A 26,239-nucleotide genomic window follows, 5' to 3' on the forward strand; every position below is an offset into this window, starting at 1 on the left:
GAATATCTGTGAATATCCGTGAACATCCGTGAATATCTGTGAATATCCGTGAATATCCGTGAATATCCGTTAATATCCGTTAATATCCGTTAATATCCGTGAAAATCCGTGAATATCCGTGAATTACGGTGAATATCCGTGAATATCTATGAATATCTGTGTATATCTGTGAATATCCGTGAAAATCCGTGAAAATCTGTGAAAAAATCTGTGAAAAAAATCTGTGAAAATCTGTGAATATCCGTGAATATCCGTGAACATCCGTGAATATCTGTGAATATCTGTGAATGTCCGTGAATTACGGTGAATATATCCGTGAATATCCGTGAATATCTGTGAAAATCGGTTCCAGAGCAGCTCGTTTCATTGTTAAAAACGTGTTCCAGAGCAGCTCGTAGCTGAAAAACATGTTTAACTAACATCAGTTTCTCTGAAACATCATCAATGAGATGAATTATTCTTTACGAATTTTGCAGAAAGAAGCTTTTACCTTTTTAGAAATAAAGTTTCTCAGGTCATAAAAAGCAGCCTCAGTTACTGGAGTTCAGGGTTTTGTTTGCCTTGATGTTAAAATGAAGCTTTATTATTCTTTAACTCCATTTTTGGCAGTTTGAAAGCTTCAACTCTTATCTGCAGCTTTATTTAACAGAGTTCAGTTCCTGTTTGACTCCTCAGAGTTTGACCAACAGATTCTGAACATGTGATTCTCCTCTTATTGAACATCTTTTATAACTAATCGTCTTTCTGTTGCAGTCTGAAGGAGGAACTCTGAGAACAGGAAGCAGCAACCTTTGGTCCTCCAGTAAAAAGGATCTGAAACTCATCCTGTGTGTTTGTTGGGTTCTCAGGGAGCGCCCGGGGAACCGGCCGCCCGAGCTGCTGTACCCGCAGGCCGACGTGGCGGAGCGCCTGGCGCACGGCGGCAGCGACGACGCCATGGCCAACGGCCTGAAGCCCGACCTGCAGGCCGCCAAACGCCTCGCCAAGCGCCTCTACAACCTGGACGGCTTCAAGAAGTCCGACGTGGCCCGACACCTCAGCAAGAAGTGAGTGTTCCTGTCAGACTTTTACAAAATAAAAGCCTGTGAGCAACATACTTTTACAATAATAAAAGCCTGTGAGCTACAGACTTTTACAAAATAAAAGCCTGCGAGCAACAGATTTTTACTAAATAAAAGCCTGCAAGCAACAGACTTTTACAAAATAAAAGCCTGTGAGCAACAGACTTTTACAAAATAAAAGCCTGTGAGCAAAAAAAAGAAAAAACCTGCGTTAATGCGCGATAAAATATTGATCTGCGTTAAATAATTACGAGTTAAAGCGATAATAACGAGTTAACTCGCCCAGCCATTAACACAATGTATTAACTTTCACATGAATAACAGCTCATGGTGTGTGGTTCAGATCATGCTCAGAATGCAGGAAGTTATTGTTGATGATTCAGTGCTTTGACACACGGAGTCCCACAAAGATCAAGTCTGGGGCCCCTCTTTTTCCACCTGCACATGCTTCATGCTGCTGTTCAGGTGACCCCATGTGTTTTACACTCAGTCCTACAGGCATGAACGTAAAACACTGAATAAACACAACTAAATTCAAATAAACTAAAGTATATGTATAAAAATCAGCCTGATTTACTGAGATTCTGGAGCAGTAAACACCAGCACATCCAGAATCTTCCACTGATGAGGATTTAAATGGTTTCACAGCTAAAGTGAGAAGCTTTCTGTCCCAGCGGGACTCGGAGAGGCTCGGCCATGTTTGGGAGGAGAGCGTTACAACTGGAAACAGTCGGACCAGCCAAAACCCAGCAGAGAACGTGTTTCTGCTGCTCTGACTTCCAGTTAAATTTAGAACTGACTTTAAGGCCTCGCAGTCTGGGCCCAAAATATATCTGAGACATGATTACTGCAAGACTGGAAGGAGTCTCAAGGCTGCAGGAACTGATCTGAGTCCAGGATGCTGCCCCCTGCTGGAGGCCGCTGGAGCTGCTGTTGAATCCAGGATCTGCACACCGTCAGAGATGCTGTTAGATAAGGATGGATGTGCTGTAAATGACTTAACGCTGCCTGTTTCTCTCTGCAGTAACGAGTTCAGCCAGATGGTGGCAGAAGAGTATCTCAGTCACTTTAACTTCACCGGTCTGACCATCGACCAGGCGCTCAGGTCAGTTCCACCCATTCATTTATCAAGACAAAAGGGGGATGAGTCAGTTAAATGGTTAATAACCGGAGATAAAGTCTTATTTTCTGATCTGTTCTCATTTTGAAGTCATCCTCATACTCGGAAGGTTTTTGATAAACTTTGATATGAAGGAATGCTCAAACTGAAACTGGCTTCTTCCCGTTCAGAGTTTGGGAAAACAGGGTAATCTGGGGAGCAGTAGGCTTTCAATATGAATTTATATAATATGAGTAAAGCTGAAACACTTTCTCTGAGTTTGACGTATCACAGAAGAATATTTAATCAACCACAGAACCACAAACTGAGGCTGTAAACTCAAGCTGCAGATGTGGAATACTTTGGTCAAATTCCAGCTTTTGACCAAGTGACCGAAATGATCAAACTGTGTAATTTACATTCTCATGGCGGGTTTGTCCATCTGAGGCGACTTGAGGACGCCAGCGGGGGAGGGGAGCAGTCAGTCCAGCTGTGACAAACTGTTTTCAGCTGCCAGGTGGGAAAACGAGGCGGGTGTTGGTGGAGATCCAAAAACCTTAGAGTTAGACCTCTGGAGTGCTGGTTATTAACAACGCTAACACCTCGGTGCTGGTTATTAACAACGCTAACGCCTCGGTGCTGGTTATTAACAACGCTAACGCCTCTGCTGGTTATTAACAATACTAACGCCTCTGTGCTGGTTACCAACAACGCTAACGCCTCGGTGCCAGTTATTAACAACGCTAACCCCTCGGTGCCGGTTATTAACAACGCTAACGCCTCGCTGCTGGTTATTAACAACGCTAACACTTCGGTGCCGGTTATTAACAACGCTAACCCCTCGGTGCCGGTTATTAACAACGCTAACGCCTCGCTGCTGGTTATTAACAACGCTAACACTTCGGTGCCAGTTATTAACAACGCTAACCCCTCGGTGCCGGTTATTAACAACGCTAACGCCTCGCTGCTGGTTATTAACAACGCTAACACTTCGGAGCTGGTTATTAACAACGCTAACACTTCGGTGCCGGTTATTAACAACGCTAACACTTCGGTGCCGGTTATTAACAACGCTAACACTTCGGTGCCGGTTATTAACAACGCTAACACTTCGGTGCCGGTTATTAACAACGCTAACACTTCGGTGCCGGTTATTAACAACGCTAACACTTCGGTGCCGGTTATTAACAACGCTAACGCCTCGGTGCCGGTTATTAACAACGCTAACGCCTCGGTGCCGGTTATTAACAACGCTAACGCCTCGGTGCCGGTTATTAACAACGCTCACGCCTCGGTGCTGGTTATTAACAACGCTCACGCCTCGGTGCTGGTTATTAACAACGCTAACACCTCGGTGTTGGTTATTAACAACGCTAACACCTCGGTGCTGGTTATTAACAACGCTAACACCTCGGTTGGGGGGCTGGAGTCATTTTGTTCACCTCAGATATTCTTCTTCACGAACAGAAAATCCAACAGTCAAACTCTACCGTTCAGTAAACAGAGTTCAGTCTTGTAGCCTGTTTTAAGCACCTGTTGTCGAACATGTTTGATTTAACTTTACTCAGAGTTTAACTAGTTTAACTAGCAGTGTGCTGTTTTTCAGGTCCTTTCTGATGCAGTTTGCTCTGATGGGAGAAACTCAGGAGAGAGAACGAGTCCTCGCACATTTTTCAAGGAGATACAGAAAGTGTAATCCCGAGAGTGTGTCCACAGAAGGTACCTGTCTCCTTCTCACCTGTCTCACCCGTCTCCCTCTCACCCGTCTCCCTCTTACCTGTCTCCTTCTCACCTGTCTCACCTGTCTCTCTTTTACCTGTCTCCCTCTCACTTGTCTCTGTCTCACCTGTCTGTCTCTCACCTGTCTCAAATGTCTCCCTCTCACCTGCCTCACCTGTCTCCCTCTCACCTGCCTCACCTGTCTCCCTCTCACCAGCCTCACCTGTCTCCCTCACACCTGCCTCACCTGTCTCCCTCTCACCTGTCTCACCTCTGTCTCCCTCTCACCTGTCTCACCTGCCTCACCTGTCTCCCTCTCACCTGCCTCACCTGTCTCCCTCTCACCAGCCTCACCTGTCTCCCTCTCACCTGCCTCACCTGTCTCCCTCTCACCAGCCTCACCTGTCTCCCTCTCACCTGTCTCAAATGTCTCCCTCTCACCTGCCTCACCTGTCTCCCTCTCACCTGCCTCACCTGTCTCCCTCTCACCAGCCTCACCTGTCTCCCTCACACCTGCCTCACCTGTCTCCCTCTCACCTGTCTCACCTCTGTCTCCCTTTCACCTGTCTCACCTGCCTCACCTGTCTCCCTCTCACCTGTCTCCCTCTCACCAGCCTCACCTGTCTCCCTCACACCTGCCTCACCTGTCTCCCTCTCACCTGTCTCACCTCTGTCTCCCTCTCACCTGTCTCACCTGCCTCACCTGTCTCCCTCTCACCTGTCTCCCTCTCACCTGCCTCACCTGTCTCCCTCTCACCAGCCTCACCTGTCTCCCTCTCACCTGCCTCACCTGTCTCCCTCTCACCAGCCTCACCTGTCTCCCTCTCACCTGTCTCAAATGTCTCCCTCTCACCTGCCTCACCTGTCTCCCTCTCACCTGCCTCACCTGTCTCCCTCTCACCAGCCTCACCTGTCTCCCTCACACCTGCCTCACCTGTCTCCCTCTCACCTGTCTCACCTCTGTCTCCCTTTCACCTGTCTCACCTGCCTCACCTGTCTCCCTCTCACCTGTCTCCCTCTCACCTGCCTCACCTGTCTCCCTCTCACCTGTCTCACCTGTCTTTCTCACCTGTCTCAGACAGCGTCCACACCCTGACGTGTGCGGTCATGTTGCTGAACACGGACCTTCATGGAAACGTGAGTCTCATTTTATATTTAAATGAATTTACGATGACAGACTCACCTGAACAGGAACTCCATATTTGGTCACTAAGCATCACATCTGTGTGTTTCAGAACGTGGGGAAGAGGATGTCCTGCAGCCAGTTCGTCTCCAACCTGGAAGGACTCAATGATGGAAAAGACTTCCCCAAAGATCTGCTCAAGGTACCAGTTCCACATCTATGTGTCCGTCTTTAGGGTTAGGGCCAGTTCCACATCTATGTGTCCGTCTTCAGGGTTAGGGCCAGTTCCACATCTATGTGTCCGTCTTTAGGGTTAGGGCCAGTTCCACATCTATGTGTCCGTCTTTAGGGTTAGGGCCAGTTCCACATCTATGTGTCCGTCTTTAGGGTTAGGGCCAGTTCCACATCTATGTGTCCGTCTTTAGGGTTAGGGCCAGTTCCACATCTATGTGTCCGTCTTTAGGGTTAGGGCCAGTTCCACATCTATGTGTCCGTCTTTAGGGTTAGGGTACCTGTGATCCGACCTGAACCTGAACCTGAAGCCTCAAACGGCCGTTTACAGCTACAGTCTTCAGGTATCAAAATGTCCCCACAGAGCACTGTTCTTGCTCTCGGTGAAGGAGGACGCATTTCTCTCTGAGTTTTGTCTTTTGGAGCCTCTCTTTACATATCGTACGAATTTAAGAATGATGGATCTAAGAGTGAATTTAAGAGTGCTGGCCTTGGCTGCCAGCTGCAACTTCTCCTGGATGCTATGTAAATAAGACGCTCTGCCCTATGTGCTCCCTCCCCTTCCTGAGGAGACTGTGGAAACTGTTTAGGCTGGCTGATAAACTTTCCATCGCATTATCAAGGACAATGGCCTCTGAGACAGTGCTTCATGGTCGTTTAGATCCCCAACGTGTTGAAAACCTGACAAAATACCGGCTGTTTCCAATTTTGTTCCCACAAATTCGGCGCTACTAAAGCTAGCCGCAGTGAGCTAACGCACTTCCGGTTATTTTCACAAAATAAAATACCCGTTGCCTTTTATCATAGGGAAAGCCATTAGGATACAATTGGTGCTTTTGTTTTGAAAACAGGAAGTGAACCTACCCTCGTTGTAGCTAGCTTGAAACTGCCGTTTTGACAGGAAATGACGATCTGCGACGTCACGTTACGTTGCATCTTGGGTAGTTTGAGTATGAGTAGTAACCTCATGATGCATACCCAACATTTAGGAGAATCTAGTATGCATCCGGGAACTTCTGCTTACTCAAACTGGCATACTAACTCAGAAGGTTAGTAGGAGTAGTAGGAGTAGTATGCGGTTTGGAACACAGCCTGTGACTCATTGAAGTTTGTTTGTTAGCATCTTTGTGTCGCTGCGAGGACTCGGCTGGTTTGTTGTTCTGAACCTTCTTTAGTCTGGTTTTAGTTTGAGATCATCGGACTGAAACGACTCTGAGCCGGCTCAAAGAAAACAACCTCCAAATAACAAAAATTTAATTAATTCAGGCAGATTATGTTATTTGATTTAATCTAATCGTTTCTGTTGGAAGATTTGAGAAAGATTTGCTCAGAATAAATTCATAGAATAACTCAGTAAACAAACAATAAATAAATAATAGAAAAATGTTTTTGTTGTGTAGAATAATTACAACATAAAATATTTAACAAAAAAACATTAAGTATTTTATTTCCTTTATTTGAACCACAGCAAATTTAATGTTTATTTAATATTAGTTAAATAATAAATAAACGCGTAAAAAACAAATATTTTAAGATGAAGAAGCTAAAAAACTTCTGAAATAATGAAAATATTGAATGAAATATTCCGTAAAACTATTAAAATCCAAGTTTTTCCTCTGAATAAAATGGAATAAAACCTGAAGCGTGTAAATAAAACGGTTTTAAACGTGTTTCCTGAACAGCTCAGAGTATTGATCCGTCAGTTATTGATGAATCAGAAACGGATCGTTAACATTCCTGCCGCTCGCCGTCTCTCGGCTGCGTTCACATTCAGCTCCCGTGGATCCTGCTTGATTGACAGCTCAGAGGAGAGCTGGGGGCGGGCCGTAGCTCCCATCCCTGCGCTCTGATTGGCTGCTTCAGCTCAGAGAAAATGCGCATTGCGAGAGCGAGGAAAAGTAGAGAGAAGAAGAGGAGGAGGAGGAGGAGGGCAAACGGTCCTCAACAGTTCAGAGTCTCAGCCGAGGAGGACGGAGGGATTCTCCAAACAGAGGAGGAGAAGAAGAGCAGCAAACAGAGGAGGAGAAGAAGAGCAGGGCGGAAGTTAGAGGACAAACACCTGAGGAGGAGGAGGAGGAGGACTCTTCCTCTTTTTGGAGAGCAACAGTACAAACTTTCTTTCTTTCTTTCTCCCCATGAGCTCATCCCTCCTCTCCTCCCCACCTCTCTAACCCTCCATCCCTCCATCCCTCCTTCATCTCTCCATCCGGGCGCTGACGTCAGTTTAGGGGTGCTCTCCCCCTCTCTCTGTCTGCCTGTGTGGGTGTGCTCGCTCGCTCGCCTCCTTTTCTTCTTCTTCTCTGTTTTGGAGGCGGCACAGATCTCCGTCACGCAGCTTTATTTGAGTCGTAGGGATTCTCCTCGCCGCTGCATCAGGAGGCGAAGCAGCAGCTCGCCGTTTTGGGCTTTTTGCGTGTCGCTGGCGGCGGATCGTCGGGGAGACGACCGGAACGCGGCGCCGGGACAGTTTGGAGCGTCTGTTCAACGAGACGCCAACAGGAGGAGACTCTGACAGCAGCGTTGGATTCAGATTCTTCCATCAGAATAATCGATCAGATAATCAATCAGATAATCAATCAGATACGATCAGATACAGAATAATCGATCAGATACAGATTAATCGATTAGATACAGAATAATCGATTAGATACAGAATAATCGATTAGATACAGAATAATCCATCAGATACAGATTAATCGATTAGATACAGACTAATCGATTAGGTACAGATTAATCCATCAGATAATCAGTTTCTTCTCAGTAAACTGAAAAAAGTTAGTTAAATGAACTAAATATGAAATATTAGTTGAATATATATCATATTATATCAGTTTTTCTGAGACCTAAAATACATTTTATTTTTCCAACTTCAGATTAAAAAAAACTTCTTATTTTAACGAGTTATTGATAAATGTTTTAAAATAAGGAAAAAAGTCATAATAAGGTTCTGATCAATAATTCTGAGAAAGATCTGATTTTATCATCCTGACGGATTTTTATTGATCATCGTTCAGAACATTTTTCACCCCAGTTTGACTTCGGGCTGCAGAATAACAGGATCAGTTCAGGTTCTGTTGGGTTCTGCAGGACTCAGAACCGGAGGAAGCTGCTCTGTTTTTATGCATCATGAACAGAATCGGATCCATAACGCAGCAGCTCCTCTGAGGACCAAACCAGCCGTCATCAGACTGTTCCTCACCTCCTCCTCTGCCGGATCAGAACCAGAAACCAGAGGCCGACCTCCTGTTGATGGGATTTAAAGCATCATTTTTCACAGATTTTTGGGGTTTGAAACCTTTAAAAAGAGAGAATACCTTCGAACCTCTGCGGTTCGGTCTCAGTCGGACGTTGAACTGTTCCACCGCCATGATCGGCGTCAACAGCATCCACTCATCGGGCCGCATGCGGTCACGTTCGCTCTGCTCGGTCCGGAGTGGGCGGGACTCGAGGGACTCGGACACCTACAGGTATCCCAGAGCGCCCCGGTCCCGCTCCCTGAAGCCGCTGGCCTTCCCGGACCTGCTGGGGAAGTCTCAGGACGGACAGCAGCACAAACAGAGCCGCAAGAAGAAGGTAGAAGCTGGAAATGAACACGTTTGAAATCTGTTTGCAGGTTAGAGGAGCGCGGACGAGTCCCAAAGGGTCCAAAGGGTTCAAAGGGTTCAAAGGGTTCAAGGGGTCCAAAGGGTCCAAAGGGTCCCAAAGGGTTCAAGGGGTCCAAAGGGTTCAAGGGGTCCAAAGGGTTCAAAGGGTCCCAAAGCGTCCAAAGGGTTCAAGGGGTCCAAAGGGTCCAAAGGGTCCCAAAGGGTTCAAGGGGTCCAAAGGGTCCAAAAGGGTTCAAAGGGTCCAAAAGGTTCAAAGGGTCCAAAGGGTCCAAAGGGTTCAAGGGGTCCAAAGGGTTCAAAGGGTCCCAAAGGGTTCAAGGGGTCCAAAGGGTCCCAAAGGGTTCAAGGGGTCCAAAGGGTCCAAAAGGTTCAAAGGGTTCAAAGGGTTCAAAGGGTCCAAAGGGTCCAAAGGGTTCAAAGGGTCCAAAGGGTTCAAAGGGTCCAAAGGGTCCCAAAGGGTTCAAGGGGTCCAAAGGGTCCCAAAGGGTTCAAGGGGTCCAAAGGGTCCAAAAGGTTCAAAGGGTCCAAAGGGTCCCAAAGGGTTCAAGGGGTCCAAAGGGTTCAAGGGGTCCAAAGGGTTCAAAGGGTCCAAAGGGTCCCAAAGGGTTCAAGGGGTCCAAAAGGTTCAAAGGGTCCAAAGGGTCCCAAAGGGTTCAAGGGGTCCAAAGGGTCCAAAAGGTTCAAAGGGTTCAAAGGGTCCAAAGGGTCCCAAAGGGTTCAAGGGGTCCAAAGGGTCCCAAAGGGTTCAAGGGGTCCAAAGGGTCCCAAAGGGTTCAAGGGGTCCAAAGGGTCCAAAAGGGTTCAAAGGCTCCAAAAGGTTCAAAGGCTCCTAAGGGTCCAAAGATTTCAGATTCAGATTTTCTTTGTTGTCATTGTAACGAGTACAACAAAAAGTAAGGTGCAGGCCTTTCAGTGCAGACGTATAACAATATAACTATAAAGGGACAGTATGTACTATATAAAAAAGAAGTATAAATACTAAATAGAAAAACAATATAAAAAATAATTTAAAGACAATATGGCACTTCACCCTAAGGAGGCATTTCTGACTCTGACAGTAGTTGGACAGAAGCACTCTTTTAGTCTATTTGTCCTGGTTCTGTCCCTGGACTGTCTGCTCCCTGGTACTTCATCAGTATTCAGAGAAACCCAGTCCTCATCACTGCTTCCATTCAGACCCCCCTGAGCCCCATCCACCTCCACCTTTTCCCCATCACCACCACCTGGTCGACCCTTTGAAAGCCCCGTCCACTCCTTTTTCTCCTTCCTCACCAGTTTACTGGAACACTTTGAACATGAAGACACTTTAATTCAGATAAATCACGTCTGTAATCTGTTATCAGACGTCTGCAGAGGAGCTGAGCTCAGATAAACCCTGAAGAAGTCCTGAGTGATGCTGACGCTGTGCACGTGTGTGTGTGTGTGTGTGTGTGTGTGTATGTGTGTGTGTGCACGTGTGTGTGTGCACGTGTGTTGTCTCTGCAGACGCTGTACAACTCCATCAAGAACGAGAAGCTGCAGTGGACCATGTAAGTGTGAATTTCCACGTGTGAAGTGTGTGTTTAAACTGTGGGTCTTATTTAAGCCTCTGTTGCCGTGGTAACCGTCCCCTGCTTCTTTCCCGGCTGTAATTACAGGTCAGCATCCCAACGCCCCGCTTCGCTGTTTGTTTGCGTTCAGCTTCTGTTCCTCATTTGTCATCGTCATTTGTCATCATTTATTAAATAATAATAAAATTTAATGAGTTTCTGCCGATAGATTATTTATGGGTCCCAATGCCGAAGGCATTAGACACACATATTACTCTGTTGCCAGACTCTTATTATTCTCCTGTTTCCGCCCTAAAGTTCGGCGCGCTACTAGTCTGGCAGCGATGGTCCGACCGGCGTAAAAAGCACACCGCTGCATGCACATTGATCGGGAATAGTGCGCTATTCCGTTTGGCTCTCATTAGTCGAAAGGAATTCCGGCAAAATGGGAAAAAGTTGGAAAATCGTGGATGGGAAAATGCATTTAAAAGCACATAACGAGCCAAAAACAGCCCTATTTTAGAGGCTTTATAACTCAGCCATAAAGCATAACACAGACCTCATTCAAAGTTTATATGTGACAGGAGACTCTCGGCTTTAACTGAACCAAAGGGTTTGTTGATACATAATACAGCTTTGACACAACGGCAGTTTACATTTTAGGAAGACTACATCTCAGCCGAGGTGTCTCTCTCACTCTGTTTCTCACTCTAAATTCGATACTGCATCAATTCCTAGAAGAAATGTCTCTCATGTCCAAAATATCTGCCCGATCTGGACAAATTTAACTTCAAAACGTAGGTATTTTTGTCCTCTTTCACCCAAAGTCACACTCATTGAGCTCTGCCACACAGATTTATCACAAATCGCTTCTGAGCGCAGAGAGTCGGCCCTCCAGCTGACATTCCGCCCATTGTAAACGCCTGAAATCATGAAATTCAGGTGAAAATTTATTTTAAAACTGCCATAAAAAACAAGCCCCACATAGTAGCCGAACGGAAATTACACCGCTGGCTTCTGCCGTCTCTTGGGGCGCTGACGGTTCAAGAATTATTCGGATACGACTTTTACTTTTCGAACAGCGACCGTTTGTTCGAGACAGTCGAGTGCAGTCAAAATTATAGTGCGATTTTAAGAAGCCATAGTGAGCGTACATGTCAGAGACACAGACGAGCCGCACCTGCTCCTGTTACCGGGGCAACGCCTTGTTAGCCTGCTCTGTTCTGAGACTGCTTATGAGGGCAGAGCCAAGATGGCTGCCCTCGAGGCCCAAAATTCAATGGGAAAATCGATTGAAAAGCACTTAACGAGCCAAAAACGTCAAAAACTGCCCTATTTTGGAGTTCTCATAACTCAGCCATACGACATCACAGAGATCTCATTCAAAGTTTATATGTGACAGGAGACTCTCGGCTTTAACTGAACTAAAGGGTTTGTTGATAGGGCGGGCAGTAGATTGGCACCCATCAAAATTTCTTCAGAAATTTTCTAGTTTAACTTCAAACTGAACGACAACATTTCTCCTCTTTTGTTGATCTGCTGCAGTGATGAGGAGGAGTTGAGGAAGTCCATGTCGGAGCTGGCTGACGTCCGCACAGACTCCGCCTCCCACACCATGAGGCGCATCGGGAGTGGTGGAAACCCTCTGGTGGGCGTCGCCCATCAGGCCGATGGCGAGCTGTACAAGAGCGGCTTCCTGGTTCGCAAAGTCCACGCCGACCCCGACGGGAAGAGAAGTACGACCCTCCTGCTCCTCGTTGTTCCTCTTTTCATTTTTTATCATGAACTTCTTTCTTCTTCTGTCCTGATAAAATCTTTAATTTGCACAGAAGAAGAGAACCGAAGCAGCACCAACACTGTCGGTGTTGGTTTGTTAAACTTCTTCTTCGGTGCTGTCATCGTTTTAATGTCAGCAGCTCTTAAACTGTAGTTTGTTGCTTCTAAACTTCTGAAGTTTACTTTTGAGCTGTTTATCAGGACGTTACTTCAGGTGATGCTTCCTGATATCCCATCATGCCTTGCTTGTTGCAGCGCCGCGGGGTAAGAGGGGGTGGAAGACGTTCTACGCCATGCTGAAGGGTCTGGTGCTCTACCTGCAGAAGGTAAACATCTGGACCACATTTCCCAGAAGCCTCTCTGTTTGAAATGGTGGAAACAAACAAGAAACTTTTTTAAAAATTATTTTTTTTTTTTTATTTATTTAAACATGTCACATTGACAGAACAATGACATACTCAAAAGTAAACAGTTTTGTTTTTTTTAACTTCACATATTCACACCTCCTCATATAGTACAAATTTAAGGAAAATAAATGATTGTAGTGTGGGCTATCTCTTATAGAAAAATAAACATTGAAAGATCTTAGATGCACAAGATAAAAAAGGGATAATAAATAATAAAAAGCAAGGAGAAAAGAAAAGGTAAGTCCATTCTAAACAGTTACAGGGGCTTAGGACAGGTTAAGATTGGCTATGAGTATAATTTATCTGCATGGGGATTATTTTTATGTTTCAGACAGTTTTGTAAGAAGGATCATTTTTAATGCGAGCCATGAAGGTGGGTTTGGCATATGGACACTTGTGAATATAATATTTAGTGATAATGATGAGGTTATTTACCAAGAACTCTGTTTTTTTTTATCTTTGAGGATTACACCTACTTGGATGTTTTAGGAAAAGAGCAGAAATCTGTGTTTATGGAACTGGACGATAATAAGACATGGAGAGATTTCTCACGTTCATAAAATAGGTGTTCTGTTGTTTCCAGATTCGTTTTTGCAATTATAACAGTTTTCTACAAGAAATTTAAATCTTCTTTTTAAAAATTCATTGAAGGGATAGATGTTGTTCATATTTTTTAAATGAACTTCTTTACATTTTGGGGGAATTTTAAGTATTTTGACGAACAAGAAACTTTAACTTAAACTTATCGGTGAAATAAAGAAGGATCCATGTCATGGAGAAACCAGAGATTTGTTAAAGTGTTGGTCACATGATGCCGGTCACATGATGCCGGTCACATGCTCTGCAGGACGAGTACCGTGCGGAGCGCGAGCTGACGGAGGAGGACGTGAAGAACGCCGTGTCCATCCATCACTCTCTGGCCATGAGGGCAGCAGATTACAGCAAGAGGCCGAACGTGTTCTACCTGCGGACCGCCGACTGGAGGGTCTTCCTGTTCCAGGCGCCGTAAGCGGCTCTTCTTCTTCTTCCTCTTCTTCCTCGGTGTTTAACTTCTTCTTAGTGCAGGTTTAAACTCTGTCATCGTGTTTCTTCCTGAAGGAACGCAGAGCAGATGCAGTCCTGGATCACTCGCATTAACGTGGTGGCGGCCATGTTTTCCGCGCCCCCGTTCCCGGCGGCGATCGGCTCCCAGAAGCGGTTCAGCCGCCCTCTGCTGCCGGGGTCCAACACCAAGCTGTCGCAGGTACCAGCAGAGCCCACATCTGTCACATCTGTCACATCTGTCAGAGCTTTCATCAGACTCAAAGGTTTCCTCGTCTGTCCGACAGGAGGAGCAGGTCAAATCCCACGAGAACCGCTTCAGGGCCATTTCCTCCGAGCTGGTGGAAGCCGCCGCCTCCACGCCGGACCGGAAGGTGAAAGGTCGTGAGCTGGAGGAGCAGAAGCTCCGTAAGGAGTACCTGGAGTTTGAGGTGAGCGGGTTCAGATGCGAACACCACAGAGGAAGATCCGTTTAGAGTCGGGAAACACGAGTCTGTAGTTCAGAGACAGGAAGCTGCTGGAGGTCAGAGGTCAGACGGAAAGGCGACCGTGCAGCAGCAACCACAGGAAGCCAATTCTTATAAATCTTCTGCCTTTTTAATGCCTAAGTGAATGGGGATCTATGAACATGCTAATATGCTAATCTGGCCCCACGCCCACTGTTTAGTGTTGAGGAAAACTCTTATCTTTGAACCAGAAAGGCATTTCTAAGAACATGGAAGGAATTATATCAGGTGCTTTAAATGCTTTCAACAACACAGGAGTTGTTAGCTCCCAAAGCTAACAAAGCTAACAGTTAGCCCAGAGCTCCTAACAAGAACAGCTTATGGACGTACTCGAGTTCCTCGTCTAGCGGCACACAGCAGAAGTGAGGCCAAGCGAAGACTGCCGAAAGTAAACCGCCACAGAAGCTGCCCACTACAGGGGACCAGGAAATGGGCTAGCATGTGAGCTAGCATGTGAGCTAGCATGTGGGCTAGCATGTGGGCTAGCATGTGAGCTAGCTGTCGGCCGTGCTCGTCCTTGTTCATCAGAGGATTACAGTCTGCTCTGTTAGCTCACAGCTAGCCTGTTTCTGGGCCAATCTAGTTTTTGTAGTTTCTTTGGCCGGCAAGTTTAGCCCACGTGTTAGCTGTGCTAGCACGTGGGCTAGCACGATGCTCCTCATGCTAGTGTCTTCTGCGGTTTGCTCCCATTCGACCAGGAGCCATCAAGTTAGCTTCTCGCTCCGCTTTGTGCCGTCTGAATTCTCCAACTACACTGAGCTAATGTCTCCTGAGCACGTTAGCTTCCATTTAATCAGTTTCTCAGAGCAGGTTCACATCAGCTGGTTGGTTCTGACCTCATCTTTCTGAGACCTTCAGTGGTTCTCTGCAGACTCAAAGCAGATCGGGAATGGATGATTTTATTCATGAAATGTCTGTGACATAATAAAAAGGGGGGCTGTAAGTTGTGGATTCCTTATTGACTTTTATTACAGTCCAAAGGTCCCGATCAGCCTCATTTCTTTATTTATTTCCATAAAAAACAGGAAGCAGCTGCAGATATTCACAGAAACACGTTCCAACATGAACATAAACCCAGAATCTGAGGCAGAACCAGAGTTAGTTCAGTTCTGAGCAGCTTTAAAGTGAATATCTGCAGATGTTTCCATGGTAACAGCTGCAGAGATTCACTGAAACATGTTCCAACATGAACATAAACCCAGAATCTGAGGCAGAACCAGAGTTTGTTCAGTTCTGAGCAGCTTTAAAGTGAATATCTGCAGATGTTTCCATGGTAACAGCTGCAGAGATTCACTGAAACATGTTCCAACATGAACATAAACCCAGAATCTGAGGCAGAACCAGAGTTAGTTCAGTTCTGAGCAGCTTTAAAGTGAATATCTGCAGATGTTTCCATGGTAACAGCTGCAGAGATTCACTGAAACATGTTCCAACATGAACATAAACCCAGAATCTGAGGCAGAACCAGAGTTAGTTCAGTTCTGAGCAGCTTTAAAGTGAATATCTGCTGATGTTTCCATGGTAACAGCTGCAGAGATTCACTGAAACATGTTCCAACATGAACATAAACCCAGAATCTGAGGCAGAACCAGAGTTAGTTCAGTTCTGAGCAGCTTTAAAGTGAATATCTGCAGATGTTTCCATGGTAACAGCAGCATAGATTCACTGAAACATGTTCCAACATGAACATAAACCCAGAATCTGAGGCAGAACCAGAGTTAGTTCAGTTCTGAGCAGCTTTAAAGTGAATATCTGCAGATGTTTCCATGGTAACAGCTGCAGAGACTCACTGAAACATGTTCCAACATGAACATAAACCCAGAATCTGAGGCAGAACCAGAGTTAGTTCAGTTCTGAGCAGCTTTAAAGTGAATATCTGCAGATGTTTCCATGGTAACAGCTGCAGAGATTCACTGAAACATGTTCCAACATGAACATAAACCCAGAATCTGAGGCAGAACCAGAGTTAGTTCAGTTCTGAGCAGCTTTAAAGTGAACATAATCAATAAATCAATCATTTCCTTTAACCGGGGGAACCTTAAAGCTGAGTTTGAGGACAGATGAAGACTGTGGGAGGACAGTCGGGTGTTTTTTTATCAGAGATGTGGGGCTCAGCAACACTGAATCTGAAGATGGAAAAACACATTCTGGTCTGAGTCTGAGCGGCAGCTGCAGATGGTCGACAGCATGAATCCATGGAAACGGCCGCCTGCAGCCTGCTGCTGAGGCGCTGCTTTAATGCAGAAACGTTTCTGCTGCTTTCCTCGGCCGCCGGCGTTCTGTTCCAGTGGATTTATAATCGATGCGTTTACACTCGAAGACAACAAAACTCAGCAAAGTGTCGGTGGAGGATGTTCACTGTGTTTGAGTCTCTGAGGTCTGGGGCTCCTTCTGTCCCCGGATCAGAGTGTCGAACAGACGACGTGTCAGAACACAGAGTTTCAGCAACAGGCTGCTGCTCGCTCTGAGCTCCGTTTGATTCGTGGCGCCTGACCTTCTCCCGTCTCTCTCTTACAGAAAACGCGCTACGGTACGTACGCCATGCTGATGCGAGCGAAGCTCTCCAACGGAGACGAGGACCTGGCGGCCTTCGAGTCTCGGCTGTTTGACGACGGCGGCCTGCAGCGGGCGCACTCCTCCCCCACGCTGCCCCAGGACGCCGCCGGCAAGGACAAGACCCGCGGGACCAAGATGTCCAAGAGCCTAAAGGTCACCTCGTCCTCGACTTCTGCGTCTAAGAGCGGCGGCGCCAAAGACGGCAGCCGGAGGAAGAACGGCGGCGGCGGGCAGCTGGAGCTGCAGCAGCAGAGCGGCCGACAGGAGGAGGCGGCATAACGGTGAGGAGGCGGAGTTTAACCTCCTGATTGATCTGAGAGACGTTCGAGGTCAGCAGGAGAGGAGACGCTTGTCAGGGACGGAGCCGTCGGTTTTTCTCCTCCAATCAGCACGCAGCTGCTGACTTTCACAATAAAAGCTTTACTTCCTGTCCGTCTGCGTTTTGTTGTGAAAGGACAGACCGGAAGTGTCGCCTTCGGGGTCACAAATATTTTGTAGGAACTTTTCGCTTCGTTTTTGCTCTGCTTCTCCCACCGGGTTGCCGTGCCAACCACAAGTGTGGGAGTGTTGCCGTGGTGACGGAGCTAATGGACGACTGTGGAGTCAGATCAGCCCGAACAAACAAACAGGAACACACACACACCTCCTCCTGTGTGTGTGTGTGTATGTGTGTGTGTGTGCGTGTGTGTGCGTGTGTGTGTGTGTGTGTGTGTGTGTGTGCGTGTGTGCGTTTCATTCTGCTGGAAACAAACAGGAAGTACGGAAGTTCATTAGTGACCAAACACCTCTGATTAAACAGCTCAGTTATTGATCCGTTTATCAGATCATTTAATTCAGTTTAATTTATAAAAATAACAAATCTCCTCTCAGCTTCTAAGATACAGTCCAATACAAGCCAATTAGTCCAATTCATACAGAACCAATTAATAAGTTTTCTAGCTCAGGAAACCAACAGATTTCTGTGAAACTTTGATCTAATCTTCCGTAACAACAGAAATCTGAAATATTGAATTTTGAATATTTTCCTTCTAAACGATTGATTTTACAACCTCAAACTCCGGCTCATTTCAGCCGTGCACGGCGCTGTTGCACGTGGGATCACGGCGGGAGGGGATGAATAAATCGAAGTCATTTGTTTTTGGCTTCTGAGTCAATGCGGTGAGATTGATCGCTGATTGGTCGATGGTCCAATCGATCGTGTTCGGTTCTGTTTGTTGAACACGTTTGTTGGTTTCTGCGGTTCAGATGAAATCTGAGCTGAATGTTTAAACTCCTTCTGGTTGATTAAACGTTCGGTTTTCACTTGATTCGGTCCAGTTTTAGCTGAGATCCCCTTTAGCCATGTTTACGACAAATAAAACCTCAGACTGGTCCTTTTTGGACCAACTTAAACCAGGTTCTGGTTCTGTTTCCCACTCAGAAAATGTTTGAATCTTCAGTGGAGGACATCGGTTTGTCCTGGACGGCAGATATCTGCGGCGTTCGGCCCGGTAAACTGTTCCTTTTCTTCACTTTGGGTCAGACGCTTCTCTGGTTCTGGTTCTGGTTCTTAAACATCAGAACGCAGCCTCTGATGGAAAAGGTTCTCAGAACCAGGAACCAGAGAGTTGAAACACAAAGAACTGATTCTGGATTAGGAGCCCCTTCTTGACCAGAACCAGAACCGGAACCACCTCAGTGTAAAAGGTTTCATTAGTTTAATTCTGCCTGCCGGCAAACAGAACTTTTCAGAACTGAATTTTAATCGAATCGTGAAAATAATCACCAACAAATGAACAGATTTCACTCAGAAGTTTTGTCCTTGATGAGCTTCCGTAGTTTCCTCTGCTGGAAAGATTGAATCCGTCCAATTTGTCTGCGTGTGTGCGTGTGTGTGTGTGCGTGCGTGCGTGCGTGTGTGAAAACAAGAAGCTGGAAGTTTGAATCTTTTGTGTTTAAGATGTTTTGTTCTGCAGTGAAAAGCGACTGAAGCTCCACAGTCATGCAGTTCCCTCCTGCAGCCACCGGGGTCGCCAGAGTGCCGGGACACTGACACACACTCCCTGTTTGTCGTGTTGTCACAGAATTAAAAACCTTAGAAGGTAGATTTGTCCCTCCTGGGCCGCTGTAGTTGTGGTGCTGTGACGTGAAACGGCCACCAGGCGGCGGCAGAGAGCAGCTGGTGGTTTCCAGCTCTGCCCGATGGAGCCATAAACTCTGGGTCCTGCTGCCGGCCCGGTTCTGAGAGGTCCGGGAGAGGTTTAACGGTACGGACTTCAGACGGGGAACAGACTCTCAGAGCCTCTAAAGAACAAACCCGGTTCTGGTTCTGCTCTGATGTGGGTTTATGTACATAAACTGAAGGTCACTGTGGACTCCAGAACTCCATCTCTGCAGAACCAGAGCCAGAACCAGAACCAGAACCAGAACCAGACCACAGGTTTGTGACGCCGGGCTCTTTGTTGTAAATAAAGTTGGACTCGCAGAAGAATAAGAAGAAGAAGCCATACAGCCGCACTTTGCTTTTAGATGAAAACTCGTTTGTTTGTTTATTTATTCGGACCACAAACTAGTTCCTGTGAAAGTATTTTTTTTTGTTGTTGTCGTTGTTCGGCTTGGCGGCGGCCTGAATGTCTGCCGTCACCTCGCCGACCCGACCCGGTCGATGCTGTACATGCTGTCACTTCCTGTGAGGTTTGTTGTAGTCAAACACAGACCAGATGTTTGTTGTTCTGGAGGTTAGAGCCAATAAAAACACTTTAAAACAAAAACATTTGAGTCTTTTTTTCATTTGCAGAAACTGTCGAACTTTCAGCTGTTTGAAGGGAAACTGAATTATGTCGGGTTCACTGACTTTATCTCTGTCGCTTTATTCAGGCCGACATGAGGAATACCTGGATGGAAACATAGGAAGTTACAGTTCTGACCCAGAGTCCTGATCAGCTTTCTTTGTTTCCATGGAAACAGGAAACAGATGCAGAGATTCACTGAAACATGTTCAAACATGAATATAAAACTAGAAAATTTCTGAAGAAATTTTGATGGGTGCCAACCTACAGCCCGCCCTATCAACAAACCCTTTAGTTCAGTTAAAATTGAGTCTCCTGTCACATAAACTTTGAATGAGGTCTCTGTGGTGTTGTATGGCTGAGTTATGAGGCCTCCAAAATAGGGCAATTTTTGGCATTTTTGGCTCTTTAAGTGCTTTTCAATCGATTTTCCCATTGAATTTTGCACCTCTGCGACGCCCAAAATTCCTAAGACATGTCTGCTGAAGACAGTTATGTCATTTTTATCAAGGTCCTGTTTAAAATACAGCTTTTATGGCATTTTCAAAATGGCCTCGGTAAGTGCTTTTCAATGCATTTTCCTATTGCATTGTGGGTATTTTCAAACTTCCCCTCACTATCAAAAATGGAGAAAAACAGATCAGATTAATAACATTAAGCTGTTATAACAGGGCAGCCATCTTGGCTCTGCCCTCATAAGCAGTCATAGAACAGAGCATGCTAACAAGGCGTTGCCCTAGTAACAGGAGCAGGCTAACAAGGCGTTGCCCTAGTAACAGGAGCAGGCTAACAAGGCGTTGCCCCGGTAACAGGAGCAGGTGCGGCTCGTCTGTGTCTGACATGTACGCTCACTATGGCTTCTTAAAATCGCACTATAATTTTGACTGCACTCGACTGTCTCGAAGAAACGGTCGCTGTTCGAAAAGTAAAAGTCGTATCCGAATAATTCTTAAACCGTCAGCGTCCCAAGAGACGGCAGAAGCCAGCGGTGTAATTTCCATTCGGCTACTATGTGTGGCTCGTTTTTTATGGCAGTTTTAAAATAATTTTTCACCTGAATTTTATGACTTTAGGCATTTATAATGGGCGGAATGTCAGCTGGAGGGCCGACTCTCTGCGCTTAGAGGTGATTTGTGATAAATATGTGAGGCAGAGCTCAATGAGTGTGACTTTGGGTGAAAGAGGACAAAAGTGTTTGTTTATGTGCCTTGTGGGAACCTGTGTTTTTTTTATGTGTCTTGTGGGGACCTGTGTTTGTTTATGTGTCTAATGGGGACCAGGTTTATGTGTCTTGTGACAGACTAATAATTCGATGTGCTGACACATAGATCACATCTGTCTTATGGAAACAGATGAAACACATTTAACATAATTTTGTATATCATATCATCATCTGTTGTTGCTGCAAAGGATTTCACTCAATTTGAATATAGTCATGGTAGAAAGAAAGTACCTCAGCTGAACAAATGACGTATCCCACTGTCATTATTTTCTTAACATTTTTTGTATGAAAACTATGTGAACCCCGTGATCTAACAGCTTGTAGAAGCAGCTTTAGCAGCAATCTAAAGCTGCTGCAAGGTCATTTGGTAACAATAGTGTTCATCTTTCAGAAAGTAACAACAATAACTCAAGAACAGTAAGAAGTGTGTGTCCGTCGTCTTCATTAGCTTAGCTGTTAGCGTTAGCTACAGAATACGTCCCCTTTAAGGAGCGCTCCTTTTTAAAAATGTACTTTTCAGTTATTTATGTCCAAATCATGTCTTTCAGTGGGAGAAATTTTTTTCCGACAGACAGAATCAGCTCTTGTAAAAGATTTTATTTTTTTCAGTTTTTCACACCAACAACAGTATCAACGTACGTTCAGACCAGAGCGACGCGTCAGCGCGTCTTATTTACAGTTGGTCACATGATATCAGCCCTGAACGAACACTTTAACCCTGTTCACACATGAATACAATCATATAACACTCACAGCTGCTGTTTTATTCCACTCACGGCGTTCCAAAGATCTTCTGTACAAAGTCTGTTGGTGACTGAAAATAACGGAGATCGACAGACAGTCGAAGCGGCTCGAAATGTTCGAAATATTCCACCTCAGAATCAAACTTTTGTTTTATGAACGTCATTGTTATTCTAATCAACTTAATTACTTTAATAACATTAACATAATTTTTCCTTTTTTGAAAAGCAAACCAAATAGTTTTTTTTTAATTTTACATAAAAAAATCTCTTAAACTTTATTTATTTATTCATTATGTTTTCCTGGCATCACCGGACTTCCATATTTCCCATCCAGGTGTGTCCAGGTGAGACGTGCTGCCTTTCAGGCCCGACAGAAAGTAGTTTATTCCAGTTTTAGTGAGAAGCAGCAGAAACAAAAACAACTCAAACTTAAGTTAATTCAAAAAGCAGGAAAAGTTGAAATAAAGTGAAAGTTTTCTTATTTTACAGCTCTGGGGTGAAATAATTCAGTTTTTAAAACTTTACACAATTAATTTTGACCTCCGACTCTCGGAGATCTTTTGGGGTTATAAGCTGGACTTCCTGTTTGAGATGTAGCTCCGCCCCCCGCAGGTGAAGGAAACTCATCTCAGTGTCTTTGTTTCCTGCTCGTCACTGATTGGCCACAGGCTGCTCTTCCTCTTCCTCCTCCATTGGTTGGCTGCCGAAGCCGCTGTCGACCGTGGCGTCTGATTGGACAGAAAATAGTGAACAAGGTGAGTAAAAAGGTGAGTTTTCTGAAGCTGCAGAAGTTTGAGGAACACATTAGAAACATGGAGGATCGTAGTTAAAGAAGAAGAAGAAGAGACTTCAGGACAGAAGAAGAAGACAGGAAATGATGTGGAACAACATCTGTTTCAGAGCGTATCAGGTGGTTTGTTTTTACTCAGCGGAGAACAGAAACAGGAAGTAAACCGTTAAAGCTTTCCAACATGCACACACTCACGTGCACGTGGCTGTGCGTGTTACCTGTGCTGTGCTTGTCGTCTCGTAGCTCCGTGTTCCTCAGCAGTCGGACGCCTTCTGTCAGACCGAGAGACTGAAGAGCGTCGACCAGACCTTCGACTGGACCTCCTCCCAGCTGAGAGACACACAGAGACACACACATTAATATAAACACACACACATTAACACACATTAATAAACACACACACACACAGATTAATAAATACACACACACACGCACATTAATACACATAAATATACACTGCTCGGTCAACACTCTCGACCCTCTGGCTCTTCGATATTTTCTAAAAGTGAGCATTTAAAATTGAGGGGCAGGCAACCTCGTGGAACTGGGAGCACGGCCAAGAGATTGTGAGGTCTGACTTTTTCCTGGAGAACCATTTTGTGATGCAAATGTATTACTCTGTTGAACGCATATTGTTCTGAGAAGCAAAACGCTTTATTTTTTAAACCCCAGCCAACTAGCCGGACTACCTTCATCAACACCAAAACGAGGCTGGAACTCTGCTCACAGGACGCAGCAGGGGGTAAGAAGATGTTCAGAAATGATGCTGCTGATATGAGATGTTACACAGCTTCATGTCAGAAGAGGCGAACTGTCCCTTTAAAGAGGCGAACTGTCCCTTTAACTCTTCTTCTTTTGGGTGGTGCTACAGGCGGGCGGTGTTACCTTGTAGTGCTGCAGCAGGTGGTGGCAGGGCGTGGGGCTGTCCTGGTACAGGTGGGTCAGCGTCATCATACCCAGCTTCTCCGCCAGCTTCACCCAGGGAACGTCTCCCACGCTCAGCACCTCCACCAGCCGGCTCAGCGTGTCCTCACCCAGCGCCGAGTCCTCGCCGTCTGCGACAGATTCAGGAGGCGTCAGACGAGGGAAAACGGTTTGAAAATGTTCAGACCTGCAGGAGCGTTTGATTGATTCACCTTCACTGCTGCTCGCTTTGATCTTCTTAGGGGCGTGGCGAGTTCCCCACGGCCTCTGCTCTGAGGTCAGCAGGTTCCTCACCTGAGGGGAGGAGACAAGGAGAGGAGGTGAGGAAGAGGGGAGGAGACCAGGAGAGGAGACAAGGAGGTGAGATCAGGAGAGGAGACAAGGAAAGGAGACAAGGAGGTGAGGAAGAGGGGAGGAGACGTCCACAAAAACTGAACAACTGATCTGAGAAATGAACCAATCGCTGCTTCAGGTCAGGGGTCACATGGTGCAGAGGAGGAAGTTCTGACCTGTGACCTTTAGATCTGAAACCAGCTTGGGGTCTTTACCTTCTGGCAGGTGGCCAGGTGCAGGGGGGTGTGGCCTCCAGCGGGTCTTTTACGAGTGTTGATTGGTGGACAGGCGGCCTCCTTCTCTCTGATTGGCTCGTCCTGGTCGTGCTCTTCATCTGATGATGAGCTGAAGCAGAGCGGCTCGTCGTTCTCTACGCTCTTATCGGCACCTGAACGACAGTCCAGGTTAAATACCCGTTGGCGTGTTTGTATTGGCATTTTGTGTGTTGGCATGTTTGCGTGATGGCGTGTTGTGTGATGGCGTGTTGGCGTGTTGTGTGTTGGCGTGTTGGGTGTTGGCATGTTTGCGTGATGGCGTGTTGGCATGTTTGCGTGATGGCGTGTTGTGTGATGGCGTGATGGCGTGTTGGCATGTTTGCGTGATGGCGTGATGGCGTGTTGGCGTGATGGCGTGTTGTGTGATGGCGTGTTGGCGTGATGGCGTGTTGTGTGTTGGCATGTTTGCGTGTTGTGTGTTGGCATGTTTGCGTGATGGCGTGATGGCGTGTTGGCGTGTTGGCGTGATGGCGTGTTGTGTGTTGGCATGATGGCGTGTTGTGTGTTGGCATGTTTGCGTGATGGCGTGATGGCGTGTTGGCGTGTTGGCGTGATGGCGTGTTGTGTGATGGCGTGTTGGCGTGATGGCGTGTTGTGTGTTGGCATGTTTGCGTGATGGCGTGTTGTGTGATGGCGTGTTGGGTGTTGGCGTTTTGTGTGTTGGCATGTTTGCGTGATGGCGTGTTGTGTGTTGGCGTGATGGCGTGTTGTGTGTTGGCGTGTTGGCGTGATGGCGTGATGGCGTGTTGGCGTGTTGTGTGATGGCGTGTTGGGTGTTGGCATGTTTGCGTGATGGCGTGTTGTGTGTTGGCATGTTTGCGTGATGGCGTGTTGTGTGTTGGCATGATGGCGTGTTGTGTGTTGGCATGTTTGCGTGATGGCGTGTTGTGTGTTGGCGTGATGGCGTGATGGCGTGTTGTGTGATGGCGTGTTGGCGTGATGGCGTGTTGTGTGTTGGCATGTTTGCGTGATGGCGTGTTGTGTGATGGCGTGTTGGGTGTTGGCATGTTGTGTGTTGGCATGTTTGCGTGATGGCGTGTTGTGTGTTGGCATGTTTGCGTGATGGCGTGTTGTGTGTTGGCATGATGGCGTGTTGTGTGTTGGCATGTTTGCGTGATGGCGTGATGGCGTGTTGGCGTGTTGGCGTGATGGCGTGTTGTGTGATGGCGTGTTGGCGTGATGGCGTGTTGTGTGTTGGCATGTTTGCGTGATGGCGTGTTGTGTGATGGCGTGTTGGGTGTTGGCGTTTTGTGTGTTGGCATGTTTGCGTGATGGCGTGTTGTGTGTTGGCGTGATGGCGTGTTGTGTGTTGGCGTGTTGGCGTGATGGCGTGATGGCGTGTTGGCGTGTTGGCGTGATGGCGTGTTGTGTGATGGCGTGTTGTGTGATGGCGTGTTGGGTGTTGTGTGTTGGCGTGTTGGCGTGATGGCGTGATGGCGTGTTGGCATGTTTGCGTGATGGCGTGTTGTGTGTTGGCATGTTTGCGTGATGGCGTGTTGTGTGTTGGCATGATGGCGTGTTGTGTGTTGGCATGTTTGCGTGATGGCGTGTTGTGTGTTGGCGTGATGGCGTGATGGCGTGTTGTGTGATGGCGTGTTGGCGTGATGGCGTGTTGTGTGTTGGCATGTTTGCGTGATGGCGTGTTGTGTGTTGGCGTGTTGGCGTGATGGCGTGTTGTGTGTTGGCGTGTTGGCGTGATGGCGTGTTGTGTGTTGGCATGTTTGCGTGATGGCGTGTTGTGTGTTGGCATGTTTGCGTGATGGCGTGTTGTGTGTTGGCGTGATGGCGTGTTGTGTGTTGGCGTGATGGCGTGTTGTGTGTTGGCGTGTTGGCGTGATGGCGTGTTGGCATGTTTGCGTGATGGCGTGTTGTGTGTTGGCATGTTTGCGTGATGGCGTGTTGTGTGTTGGCATGATGGCGTGTTGTGTGTTGGCATGTTTGCGTGATGGCGTGTTGTGTGTTGGCGTGATGGCGTGATGGCGTGTTGTGTGATGGCGTGTTGGCGTGATGGCGTGTTGTGTGTTGGCATGTTTGCGTGATGGCGTGTTGTGTGTTGGCATGTTTGCGTGATGGCGTGTTGTGTGTTGGCATGATGGCGTGTTGTGTGATGGCGTGTTGGGTGTTGGCATGTTGTGTGTTGGCATGTTTGCGTGATGGCGTGTTGTGTGTTGGCATGTTTGCGTGATGGCGTGATGGCGTGTTGGCGTGATGGCGTGTTGTGTGATGGCGTGTTGGCGTGATGGCGTGTTGTGTGTTGGCATGTTTGCGTGATGGCGTGTTGTGTGATGGCGTGTTGGGTGTTGGCGTTTTGTGTGTTGGCATGTTTGCGTGATGGCGTGTTGTGTGTTGGCGTGATGGCGTGTTGTGTGTTGGCGTGTTGGCGTGATGGCGTGATGGCGTGTTGGCGTGATGGCGTGTTGTGTGATGGCGTGTTGGGTGTTGGCATGTTTGCGTGATGGCGTGTTGTGTGTTGGCATGTTTGCGTGATGGCGTGTTGTGTGTTGGCATGATGGCGTGTTGTGTGTTGGCAT

General features: G+C 46.7%; 2 protein-coding genes across 7 annotated transcripts in view; one reads left to right on the forward strand and one right to left on the reverse strand.

Moving 5' to 3' along the window:
* The window catches only part of psda (pleckstrin and Sec7 domain containing a), a 171,662-nt gene extending 152,269 nt beyond the window's left edge, over window positions 1–19,393 (forward strand). For all 6 annotated transcript variants that reach the window (XM_075473519.1, XM_075473492.1, XM_075473500.1 and 3 more), the window contains 12 exons: window positions 849–1,046; window positions 2,086–2,166; window positions 3,767–3,879; window positions 4,958–5,016; window positions 5,115–5,204; window positions 10,324–10,367; window positions 11,913–12,103; window positions 12,399–12,469; window positions 13,398–13,555; window positions 13,649–13,793; window positions 13,879–14,022; window positions 16,615–19,393. In XM_075473519.1, the coding sequence (XP_075329634.1) occupies window positions 849–1,046; window positions 2,086–2,166; window positions 3,767–3,879; window positions 4,958–5,016; window positions 5,115–5,204; window positions 10,324–10,367; window positions 11,913–12,103; window positions 12,399–12,469; window positions 13,398–13,555; window positions 13,649–13,793; window positions 13,879–14,022; window positions 16,615–16,932 (1,612 nt within the window). In that variant the 3' untranslated portion in view covers window positions 16,933–19,393. The remainder of the gene's footprint in view (window positions 1–848; window positions 1,047–2,085; window positions 2,167–3,766; window positions 3,880–4,957; window positions 5,017–5,114; window positions 5,205–10,323; window positions 10,368–11,912; window positions 12,104–12,398; window positions 12,470–13,397; window positions 13,556–13,648; window positions 13,794–13,878; window positions 14,023–16,614) is intronic.
* Window positions 19,394–21,226: 1,833 nt separating this feature from the next.
* Window positions 21,227–26,239, reverse strand: part of LOC142388281 (nuclear factor NF-kappa-B p100 subunit-like) — a 35,422-nt gene continuing 30,409 nt past the window's right edge. Inside the window, exons 20-24 of the mRNA XM_075473363.1 lie at window positions 23,649–23,821; window positions 23,313–23,394; window positions 23,062–23,231; window positions 22,395–22,506; window positions 21,227–22,114 (exon numbers count right to left, since the gene is read on the reverse strand). Of these exons, the coding sequence (XP_075329478.1) occupies window positions 22,038–22,114; window positions 22,395–22,506; window positions 23,062–23,231; window positions 23,313–23,394; window positions 23,649–23,821 (614 nt within the window). The 3' untranslated portion in view covers window positions 21,227–22,037. The remainder of the gene's footprint in view (window positions 22,115–22,394; window positions 22,507–23,061; window positions 23,232–23,312; window positions 23,395–23,648; window positions 23,822–26,239) is intronic.

Source organism: Odontesthes bonariensis, chromosome 2, assembly GCF_027942865.1.
Source record: "Odontesthes bonariensis isolate fOdoBon6 chromosome 2, fOdoBon6.hap1, whole genome shotgun sequence".
Classification (NCBI taxonomy): domain Eukaryota; kingdom Metazoa; phylum Chordata; class Actinopteri; order Atheriniformes; family Atherinopsidae; genus Odontesthes; species Odontesthes bonariensis.